The sequence below is a fragment of the Ostrinia nubilalis genome, chromosome 19 (assembly GCF_963855985.1).
Source record: "Ostrinia nubilalis chromosome 19, ilOstNubi1.1, whole genome shotgun sequence".
NCBI classification, from domain to species: Eukaryota; Metazoa; Arthropoda; class Insecta; order Lepidoptera; family Crambidae; genus Ostrinia; species Ostrinia nubilalis.
In genome coordinates, this window is record NC_087106.1 from 9,383,566 (window position 1) to 9,394,361 (window position 10,796).

General features: G+C 43.6%; 2 protein-coding genes across 2 annotated transcripts; both read left to right on the forward strand.

The window, feature by feature from the left end:
- The first annotated feature begins 1,300 nt into the window (after window positions 1-1,300).
- Window positions 1,301-4,145, forward strand: LOC135080959 (xylosyl- and glucuronyltransferase LARGE1-like). Its single transcript, XM_063975681.1, has 7 exons — window positions 1,301-1,361; window positions 1,677-1,962; window positions 2,206-2,404; window positions 2,551-2,765; window positions 2,905-3,234; window positions 3,420-3,572; window positions 3,957-4,145. Exons 2-7 carry the CDS (start codon window positions 1,735-1,737, stop codon window positions 4,143-4,145), a joined length of 1,314 nt encoding a protein of 437 aa, XP_063831751.1. The 5' UTR covers window positions 1,301-1,361; window positions 1,677-1,734.
- Window positions 4,146-6,962: 2,817 nt separating this feature from the next.
- LOC135080960 (xylosyl- and glucuronyltransferase LARGE2-like) lies at window positions 6,963-9,305 on the forward strand. Its single transcript, XM_063975683.1, has 4 exons — window positions 6,963-6,967; window positions 7,051-7,279; window positions 8,784-8,876; window positions 9,171-9,305. Exons 1-4 carry the CDS (start codon window positions 6,963-6,965, stop codon window positions 9,303-9,305), a joined length of 462 nt encoding a protein of 153 aa, XP_063831753.1.
- Window positions 9,306-10,796: the final 1,491 nt, after the last annotated feature.

Here is a 10,796-nt window from a genome sequence, read left to right on the forward strand (position 1 = left end):
GCACTTTTTGATCGAATCGAAAATCGAATCCGTCAAAACTCCATACAAAAAAGGGGCTTTTCGACCACTTATCGACTGGTTTGCGATTATAATTTGCACTTTGTCTAGACCCACAGTAACTGAAAACTTCATTGTCATGTCACCTTGCATGTCAGTCTATTGCTGTCAAAGTGTAAACAAACTTTATTTTAAATGTGCGCAATTGATTTTGTGAATTAAATTGCTAAAATCTTTTTATAGTCGTGAAAGAAAAGTGGTTTACAATGTGTTAAAGTATTTGTCGAAGAGAAATACTAAGGGTTCGGACAATATTTTCATTAAATAATGTTTCCGACAAAGGTTGTCAAATTGACTGAGATGTTTATCGTATAGTACAGTCCACTATGAAAATTAGCTGTGGTTTGTTTCAACTAACTACCTATTTTAAAATTTTTTGTCACTTTCTAAGTGTTGAATTTTATGGAATTGGGAAAGAAGTACCGAGTTTGAAGCGTTCATGAGCAAACATTGCAGTTGAATATTCAAGTTCTGAATTTGATTATTGATGAATAATAAAATAAATCCTACTAGCTCGATTGATGGTTTCATTTTAATTTATTTAAACCAGGTTACCTATAATAATATTTTTTCGTTAATTTATGAAAATATCAAATTAGCCCGTAATCCTGAATCCTGAAATCCTGATACATAAAGTTAGCCTATTAATTTAACACAGGTACGACTGTACTCAGTGTTGCACTATCAAATGCAATTGACGCGCCTCTATGCCAGGGTTTTTATGTTCCTGGTCAGGCTATACATCATGTTTTTTTTGTATTTTCATTTTCTTATTTTAGAAGTTAGAGGGGGGGGGGACCAACTTTCACGTAAACTATTCGGTTTAGAAAAAAAATATTTTAGAAACCTCGATATCATTTTTGAAGACCTATCCATAGATACCCCCCACACGTGTGTTTGATGAAAAAAAAATTTTTGAGTTTCAGTTCTAAGTATGTGGAGCCCCCAATATTTATTATTATTTTTTTATTTTTGCATTAAAATCTTAATGCGGTTCACAGAATATATCTACCTACCAAGTTTTAACAGTATAGCTCTTATAGTTTCGGAAAAAAATGGCTGTGACATACGGACGGACAGACGGACAGACAGACATGACGAATCTACTATGCCATTTGGCTACGGAACCCTAAAAACAAGGCTGACACAAGAGGCTGTATGAAGTCATTTCATAATTCTAACTTGCAAAAATAGGAATGTTTAAAAATAAAAATGTCACTGTCACTTTGACATGGCACCAAAGTTTTGTTTGTTTCTCTGAATTTTCATTTTTAATTAAAATTAAATTATTGTATTTTATCAAGGTAATTTAAAACTTTGCACCTATAGACTTACTTTAAATAAAATAAATTTGCGTGTCATGTGCAAGTAGTCTGTGAAAGCCTTGTGATGTGATAACAAGTGATAATTTTTTTATTAAATATTTTTTTCAGTATTTATCTTTACTTTTACTTCTTTAATTATAATATGAACAATTTTATCATATAATGTCTTTTTAAATTATGAACATATTGCGTGTTCATCTTGTTTTGATAAAAACACAATTTTAATTGAATACTAACATTTCTTCCCAAGGTATTTATTAAATTAAGAATTCATTTTTACTCTTATTATTTCAGAATCCTTGCATGCAGATAAAAGCCAAATAATTGCAACAACTATGCGGGATCAGCAAATATGAATTTTAAAACCAAAAATGTGTTGTCATGTCTTTTTCTTCGACCCTGGCTAGGGGTTCCGCTGGGGATATGGGTGGCCATCTCAGTGGTGTACTACTGGTGGCTGATATCCAGGATCAGCGTCCTGGAGACACAGAACAGGGTGTTCAAGACGCAACTCCAGCTGTCACAGTCCGTCATGAGGCAAATGTCCGTTGATTCTGTAACTACTTACAAAGTTCCTGTTGTAAGTATATTTTTTGAAACAAATGTGGATTAAATAGTACAAAGTGTTATTATATGAAATCTGGAAGAAGAGAATGTTACCTGCTTCTTTTCCTGTAGTATTTTTACAAAAAAAATAATTAACGTCTAGAAATATTGATGCACAAACAAATTCTAGTATTTTTAATTCTAAGTCTTATTTTTGTTAACAATGTTAGTAATACAATAATAATCGTAGTTGTAATCTAGATCCTTCATATTTTAGATTCCTGATGCATATGGCACAATTTGTGAGACAGTGCACATTGCGTTAGTGTGTATGGGGAAGTGTATGAGACTCATCACACCAATGCTCAAGTCTCTGCTTCACCACCGTCAGAATCCCATACATTTCCACTTCATTGTGGATGGAACTTCACAGCAAATTACAAATGTTCTCTTTGACACATGGGACTTGCCTGATGGTAAGTGAATGTTGATTTAATGAAATTATTATAACGTACCATAGTTAATGAAAAACATGAAAGCTTTTACTTTTGTCTACTAACATCTAGTCTAGGTGTTTGTCCATTTTGTTTTCTGAATTTAATTATGAAATTCTTCTTTCTAGTAAAATACACTTGCTACAATGCTCAAAACCGTCTGATGCAAGTAAGATGGATACCAAACAGTCATTACTCAGGCATCTACGCTCTGGTCAAGTTGCTGTTCCCAGACATTCTGCCCGATACGTTGAAACAAGTCATTGTATTGGACTCAGATTTGACGTTCCTGTGTGATGTCGCTGAATTGTGGACGATGTTCAGGAATATGACTGATGAACAGGTAAAATAGATTATTTTTTAACAGAGTAAGAGGCATATTGTGTGCTTTTCTCAAGATGCATCTCAAAATTATCTTTCAATAGACTTGCGACTTAATACATGACAGACAGTTAAAGCATTATCTGTGATACTCCTTTCAGATCATAGGCCTAGTCGAAAACGAAAGCGACTGGTACTATGCGACCTCAAAACGATGGCCCGCCTTAGGCCGCGGCTACAACACCGGAGTGATGTTACTAGACCTTGAAAAGATCCGAAGAAACACTGACTGGACCACCCTATGGCATGATGCGGTGAACGAAAACCTAGACACTCTAAGACAAACTACCCTAGCTGATCAGGACGTTATTAACGCGATACTGAAGAAATATCCGAGATATGTGTACAATATTAGTTGTCAGTATAATGTCCAAATGTCGACGAAGACGTTAGCAAAGAATTGTTACGGAGAAGACACTAATAATGTCAAGGTAAATTACTATAATTTTCTGTTATGTACAGTCGACAGCACATCAAGTTGTAAATTTTCGATGCAAAGTAGCCTGTATTACGACGAGATAAGACGCCACTGTGTTTTGCTTGATGTGCTGTTGTCTGTACCATAAGATACATCAAAGATGTGCTAATTTATCAGTGATTTGTGAATATTTTTCAGGTGATACATTGGAATTCGCCTGGCAAATATAACATTAGGATTAGAGATGCAGATTATTTTAGAAATATACACCAGTCGTATGTGAATTTTGATGGAAACCTATTGAGGGAAAAACTACATAAATGTGGGCAGACAGAAGTAGTTACTTATAAGGTAAATAATATTAATACCTTTCAAAATTGAAATTATTGAAGCATTTGTTTTTAAAATGTGTAAATCTCTGAAAAATGATCCTAGATACTACTAATAGCGGCCGCCCGCGACTTCGTACGCGTGAACCCCGTTTTACTCCTTTTAGGGGTGGAGTTTCGTAAAACCCGTTCTTAGCGGATGTCTACACACTATAAGGAACCTATTTGCCAAATTTCAAGCTTGTTGGTGTTACAGTTTCTGAGACAGCAGACAACATAGTAACCGCCTTAGGCAGTTCGATCTTTTCAAGTTATTTATAAATTTCAAAGTTTGAGATGCGACTCTTAACGCTAAAAATTAAATAACAACATAGTTATATGCTTAATTGCTTATTTATTTTTACAGATGAATCATTCCGATCTATGTATAAGTTTCCGCGCCGCACAGAGGGTTAAACTGCGCACCCATTTGTACTACATGGACTACAGCTATACGGACATAGACAATTTTGACGTCACACTCGTTCTGCAGTTGTCTATGGATCGGCTGCAGTTCCTCGAAAGACTAGTCAAGCATTGGGAAGGTAATAATTAAATTACGTTTTTAATAAGCTCAGTGTAAAAAATTGTGCATGAATTGATTATTATTTTGACTTTCCCTACTAGGCAAAACAAAATATTTATATTAAAGGTTACGAATCCTGAGAAAGGGATCTTGGATCAAACAGGGAGAACCAATAGACAGTAAAAATCCAGTAATATATTTTAAACTTAGCTAGCTACTAATTACCTATTTATTAAAATAATGGTATGTAGCGTTATTGGTAGCACTAACTCTTTTTAGTAACTAATTATTATTAGCTAACTTACTAAAACTTGCTAATAAATTATTAACCAGGAGATGGTTTTGAAAAATATTTAAAAATTTAAATTAGTCTACACTAATACAATAAATTATGGATTTTGAATTCTAGTGCCTTAAAAATAAGCACATAATGTATTTTTCAGGCCCACTGAGTGCTGCCATCTATCTGTCAGACTGTGAGGTGGCGAAACTGGAAAGTTTTATACGCGACTGGTCCGACACGCTTAGTGCGAGGCGCAATATCGGGTACCATCTCGTTTTTAAACATGACTCGGTAAGTCAAAAACTAGTTAAAATTAACTCCTTAAGTTTAATAATAATAAATACCGAAAAAATGAAATAAATGCATGTGTGTGTATTTTATCTTTAAAATCTTTTAAGTTTTTAAGTAAGTTTTCACAACATTAATGGTTCATACATACGACAGCTCATGGAGGTAAGCATTGCAGCATCTTATGTAGTTTGTAATAGGTGCTAGATTGCAACAAAAATGTATAGTCTGAATCAGAATCAATCACATCAGACTGTCTGATGTGCTATCGACTGTATACATCAGGGGTGGCCAACTTGATTAGACATAAGATCTACTGTTTACTAGCGAAACCCTGGGCGATCTATCACTTACATACTTCTTGAAATCTTAAATGAAACAGCATAGTTTAGTACACAATCATGTAGTATTTTTTTGCCTTGCCACGATCGACTGGACTACTAATCGCGAACGCGATCGACCGGTTGGCCACCCCTGGATACATAAAGCTAATTTATTATCTTTGGCATTCTCGTCTAGTTAACCTTTGGGTTGAACAATAGTTACAGAGCATTTTGAGACACTATTGACTGCAGTCTACATACAAAGATGTGCTTCTCTTTTTTCTTACGTTTAAAATTTTGATACATAGAATTTATTTATTATTATTTGAAAAAATGTAGCTTACCTATTTTTCAAAATGTACATTAAGCCTAGGCGCAGACCACCAACTTTTCATCATCATCATCATCATCATTTCAGCCACAGGACGTCCACTGCTGAACATAGGCCTCCCCCAATGCTTTCCATGTTGATCGATTAGTAGCGGCCTGCGTCCAGCGCTTCCCTGCTACCTTTACGATGTCGTCGGTCCACCTTATAGGTGGACGTCCCACGCTGCGTTTTCCGGTACGCGGCCTCCATTCCAGAACCTTTCTGCCCCATCGGCCGTCAGTTCTGCGTACTATGTGCCCTGCCCATTGCCACTTCAGCTTGCTAATACGTCGGAACTTTTAGTTGGCCGATAATGAGGGCTATTGTTTTTATACTTAACAGTTGGCACCCCTAGCGATTGACAGGACCTTACTCTACAGTGGCGTCATCTTGATGAGTTCAAATGCGATAGTCCTCCTACCACTTTAGCGCTCACCAGTTGGTGCCACTGTCTTCGCTACTAGCAAGTGACAGGACCTTACTCTACAGTGGCGCTAACTGGTGAGCGCTAAAACGATAGCCCTCATTGAGTCGCGCTGTTAATCAGTATGGAGATGTATAAACGTGCGCACATTGCGCCGATTTGGTATCGGCCAACTAAAAGTCGGTGGTTTGCGCCTAGGCTAAAAACAAAGAGCCAGTTATAGCATATTAAGAACTTATCTGTTTTATTTATGTTTGCTGTCTGAAGGAAGATTTTCAACTATCATTGCAGGTGCACTACCCTGTGAACTACCTACGCAACGTAGCTTTAGAGAACGTGAACACGCCATACGTGTTCCTAATGGATGTCGATTTCGTGCCAATGGCGGGGCTGTATGAACACCTGCGCTCCGCGACCAAACTTATCAACCCCTACCCGCAGAAAAAGGTAACACACTAGGTCTAGAACCAAAACTGGATCACAATTCTTTTTCGTATAGCTGTCACAATTAAAACCCGTTTTCAGTGAAAACTATTTTCTTTTTCCCCAGTTAAAACTAGTTGTTCTAAAGATATTTAGTGAAAACGCTTTGTTCCAAAATGATTCAGTTAAAGTTGTTTTTGCCAAAATCTAGGTAGGTTGTGCCCTTACACAGCGTAAAGTAGTGAGTGAGCAAGCGAGCAAATCATTTTGAAACAACACGTTTTCCCTAGTTAAAAATAGTTTTCACTGATGCAACACTTAAAACTTGTTGTTCTAAGTATTTATAGTGAAAAATAGTTTAACTGTAACATAGCTATTAATACTCATAAAGGTAGCAGGAAGGCGCTGGTTGCAGGCCGCTACCAACCCGCTTATCTGAAATTATAAGGGAAGGCCTATGTTCAGCAATAGACGTACTGTGGCTAATATCAAGATGATAATGATAGCTATTAAAGGATATTGATTACAGCGTTTTAATTTTTATTTCTTCAGTGCTTAGTAGTCCCCGCGTTCGAAACGCAGCGTTACCGCGCGTCGCCGCCGCGCAACAAGCCAGCCTTGCTCGCGCGGATTGGGACCCACGGGACCGGGGACGTGGCCCCATTCAGGGCCCGCGAGTGGCCCAGGGGCCATCGGGCCACTAACTACTCGAGGTGGAGCGTAGCCACTGCACCATATGAGGTTAGTGTAATATATGTGTGTAACAAGTCTAAGTTGCTCGCGTAAATCTGAACCCACGGGACCGGAGACGTGGCCCCCTTCAGGGCCCGCGAGTGGCCCAGGGGCCATCGGGCCACTAACTACTCGAGGTGGTCCATAGCCACTGCACCATATGAGGTGAGTGTGATACATCCGTGTAACAAGCCAGCCTTGCTCGCGCGGATTGGGACCCACGGGACCGGGGACGTGGCCCCCTTCAGGGCCCGCGAGTGGCCCAGGGGCCATCGGGCCACTAACTACTCGAGGTGGAGCGTAGCCACTGCACCATATGAGGTTAGTGTAATATATGTGTGTAACAAGTCTAAGTTGCTCGCGTAAATCTGAACCCACGGGACCGGAGACGTGGCCCCCTTCAGGGCCCGCGAGTGGCCCAGGGGCCATCGGGCCACTAACTACTCGAGGTGGTCCATAGCCACTGCACCATATGAGGTGAGTGTGATACATCCGTGTAACAAGCCAGCCTTGCTCGCGCGGATTGGGACCCACGGGACCGGGGACGTGGCCCCCTTCAGGGCCCGCGAGTGGCCCAGGGGCCATCGGGCCACTAACTACTCGAGGTGGAGCGTAGCCACTGCGCCATATGAGGTGAGTGTGATAAATCCGTTAAACAAGCTAGCGTTGCTCGCGCGAATTGGGACCCACGGCACCGGGGACGTGGCCCCCTTCAGGGCCCGCGAGTGGCCCAGGGGCCATCGGGCCACTAACTACTCGAGGTGGAGCGTAGCCACTGCGCCATATGAGGTGAGTGTGATAAATCCGTTAAACAAGCTAGCGTTGCTCGCGCGAATTGGGACCCACGGCACCGGGGACGTGGCCCCCTTCAGGGCCCGCGAGTGGCCCAGGGGCCATCGGGCCACTAACTACTCGAGGTGGAGCGTAGCCACTGCGCCATATGAGGTGAGTGTGATAAATCCGTTAAACAAGCTAGCGTTGCTCGCGCGAATTGGGACCCACGGCACCGGGGACGTGGCCCCTTTCAGGGCCCGCGAGTGGCCCAGGGGCCATCGGGCCACTAACTACTCGAGGTGGAGCGTAGCCACTGCACCATAAGAGGTGAGTTAATCTAAATGCAGTGTTTTCTTACATCTTAGCATGCATGATACAAGAGACTCGGGCGAAGTGGCTCCCTTTAGGGCCCGCGAGTGGCTCAGGGGCCACCGGGCCACTAACTACTCGAGGTGGTCCATAGCCACTGCTCCTTATGAGGTGAGTTTATAACAGCATCGGAGATGTGTCCCAGGGGCCATATGACCACTAATTACTTAAGATGGTCTGTAGCCAGCTCCTTATGAGGTTCGTTTATCTAAATACATTGTTTTTGCGCATCTGACGACAGTGATAAACCCCATTCACGGCTCTCGAGTGGCCCTGGGCTATCAACTATTCCAGGTGGTCTGTAGCCACTGCTCCTTATAAAATAAGTTTACCGAAATATAGTGTTTTATCGCATCTGATGACAGTGGTAATGTGGTCCTGATCAGAGCCCACGAGTGGCCCAGGGGCTATCGAGCAACCAACTACTCGAGGTGGAGCGTAGCCATTGCTCCTTATGAGGTAAGTATTTCCAGACGCAGTGTCGTCTTGCGACACGTCCGAGCTACAAAAAAAAAACAATCGTGGCTCACGCGTCTAAGGACATGACTCCGTTCAGGGCCCAAGAGTGGCTAAGGCCCCTTTATGAGACTAGTATGATTATATGCTACCGCGCCTCTCGGCGTCTAAACAATAGGACCCACACGCCTACCCAATAAACTTCATCATTGAATTGTAATTACAGGTAGAGTGGCAGTCTGACTACGAGCCGTATCTAGTGGTCCACCGTTCAGTTCCCAAGTACGACACGCGCTTCTCCGGCTTCGGATGGAATAAGGTAATGTTAATAAATATTTTGTGACATCAACCTAAGTCAAGTCGCATCTAAATTCGACATCGGCATCCAGACCTTATTTGCTTGACGTTATTGTTTAGTTCTGGGCACTTTTTAGTAAGTGAAAAATTCACGTCGACACCGGCGCAATGACGTTCGCATATAATCGCCTTTTGCAAAATCCACAAGGAAAGTCGGAGTGATCTTATACTCTACTGCTGGAACCTTTATGTTTATGAATGTGCCGTAATTCATAAACATAAATAATAAGTATTAAAAACGTTTATCATCTAACAGGTATCCCACAGCGTGGAGTTGCGCGCTCAAGGCTACCGGCCTGTGGTCCTCCCGGGGGCGTTTGTAGTTCACACGCCGCACGCGCCGTCACCCGACATCACTGCCTTCAGAGCCAACCCGCACTATCGCATGTGAGTACTAGTGTATACCACAGTAGATCTACCAAGGCTACCGGCCCGTAGTGCTCCCGGGGGCGTTTGTAGTCCACACGCCGCACGCGCCGTCGCCTGACATCACTGCTTTCAGAGCCAACCCGCACTATCGGATGTGAGTACTAGTGTAGTCCACAGTAGAGCTACCAAGGCTACCGGCCCGTAGTGCTCCCGGGGGCGTTTGTAGTCCACACGCCGCACGCGCCGTCGCCTGACATCACCGCCTTCAGAGCCAACCCGCACTATCGGATGTGAGTATTAGTGAAGCCCACAGGTAGCCCACAGTAGAGCTACCAAGGCTACCGGCCTGTGGTCCTCCCGGGGGCGTTTGTAGTCCACACGCCGCACGCGCCGTCGCCCGACATCACTGCTTTCAGAGCTAATCCACACTATCGGATGTGAGTATTAGTGAAGCTCACAGGTAGCCCACAGTAGAGCTACCAAGGCTACCGGCCTGTGGTCCTCCCGGGGGCGTTTGTAGTCCACACGCCGCACGCGCCGTCGCCCGACATCACTGCTTTCAGAGCTAATCCACACTATCGGATGTGAGTATTAGTGAAGCTCACAGGTAGCCCACAGTAGAGCTACCAAGGCTACCGGCCTGTGGTCCTCCCGGGGGCGTTTGTAGTCCACACGCCGCACGCGCCGTCGCCCGACATCACTGCTTTCAGAGCTAATCCACACTATCGGATGTGAGTATTAGTGAAGCTCACAGGTAGCCCACAGTAGAGCTACCAAGGCTACCGGCCTGTGGTCCTCCCGGGGGCGTTTGTAGTCCACACGCCGCACGCGCCGTCGCCCGACATCACTGCTTTCAGAGCTAATCCACACTATCGGATGTGAGTATTAGTGAAGCCCACAGGTAGCCCACAGTAGAGCTACCAAGGCTACCGGCCTGTGGTCCTCCCGGGGGCGTTTGTAGTCCACACGCCGCACGCGCCGTCGCCCGACATCACTGCTTTCAGAGCTAATCCACACTATCGGATGTGAGTATTAGTGAAGCTCACAGGTAGCCCACAGTAGAGCTACCAAGGCTACCGGCCTGTGGTCCTCCCGGGGGCGTTTGTAGTCCACACGCCGCACGCGCCGTCGCCCGACATCACTGCTTTCAGAGCTAATCCACACTATCGGATGTGAGTATTAGTGAAGCTCACAGGTAGCCCACAGTAGAGCTACCAAGGCTACCGGCCTGTGGTCCTCCCGGGGGCGTTTGTAGTCCACACGCCGCACGCGCCGTCACCCGACATCACTGCTTTCAGAGCCAACCCGCACTATCGCATGTGAGTACTAGTGTAGCCCACAGTAGAGCTACCAAGGCTACCGGCCTGTGGTCCTCCCGGGGGCATTTGTAGTCCACACGCCGCACGCGCCGTCGCCCGACATCACTGCTTTCAGAGCTAATCCACACTATCGGATGTAAGTACATGACAAAAAATAATCAAAAGGAAGAATGCATCGTCATTTCAGCCACAGG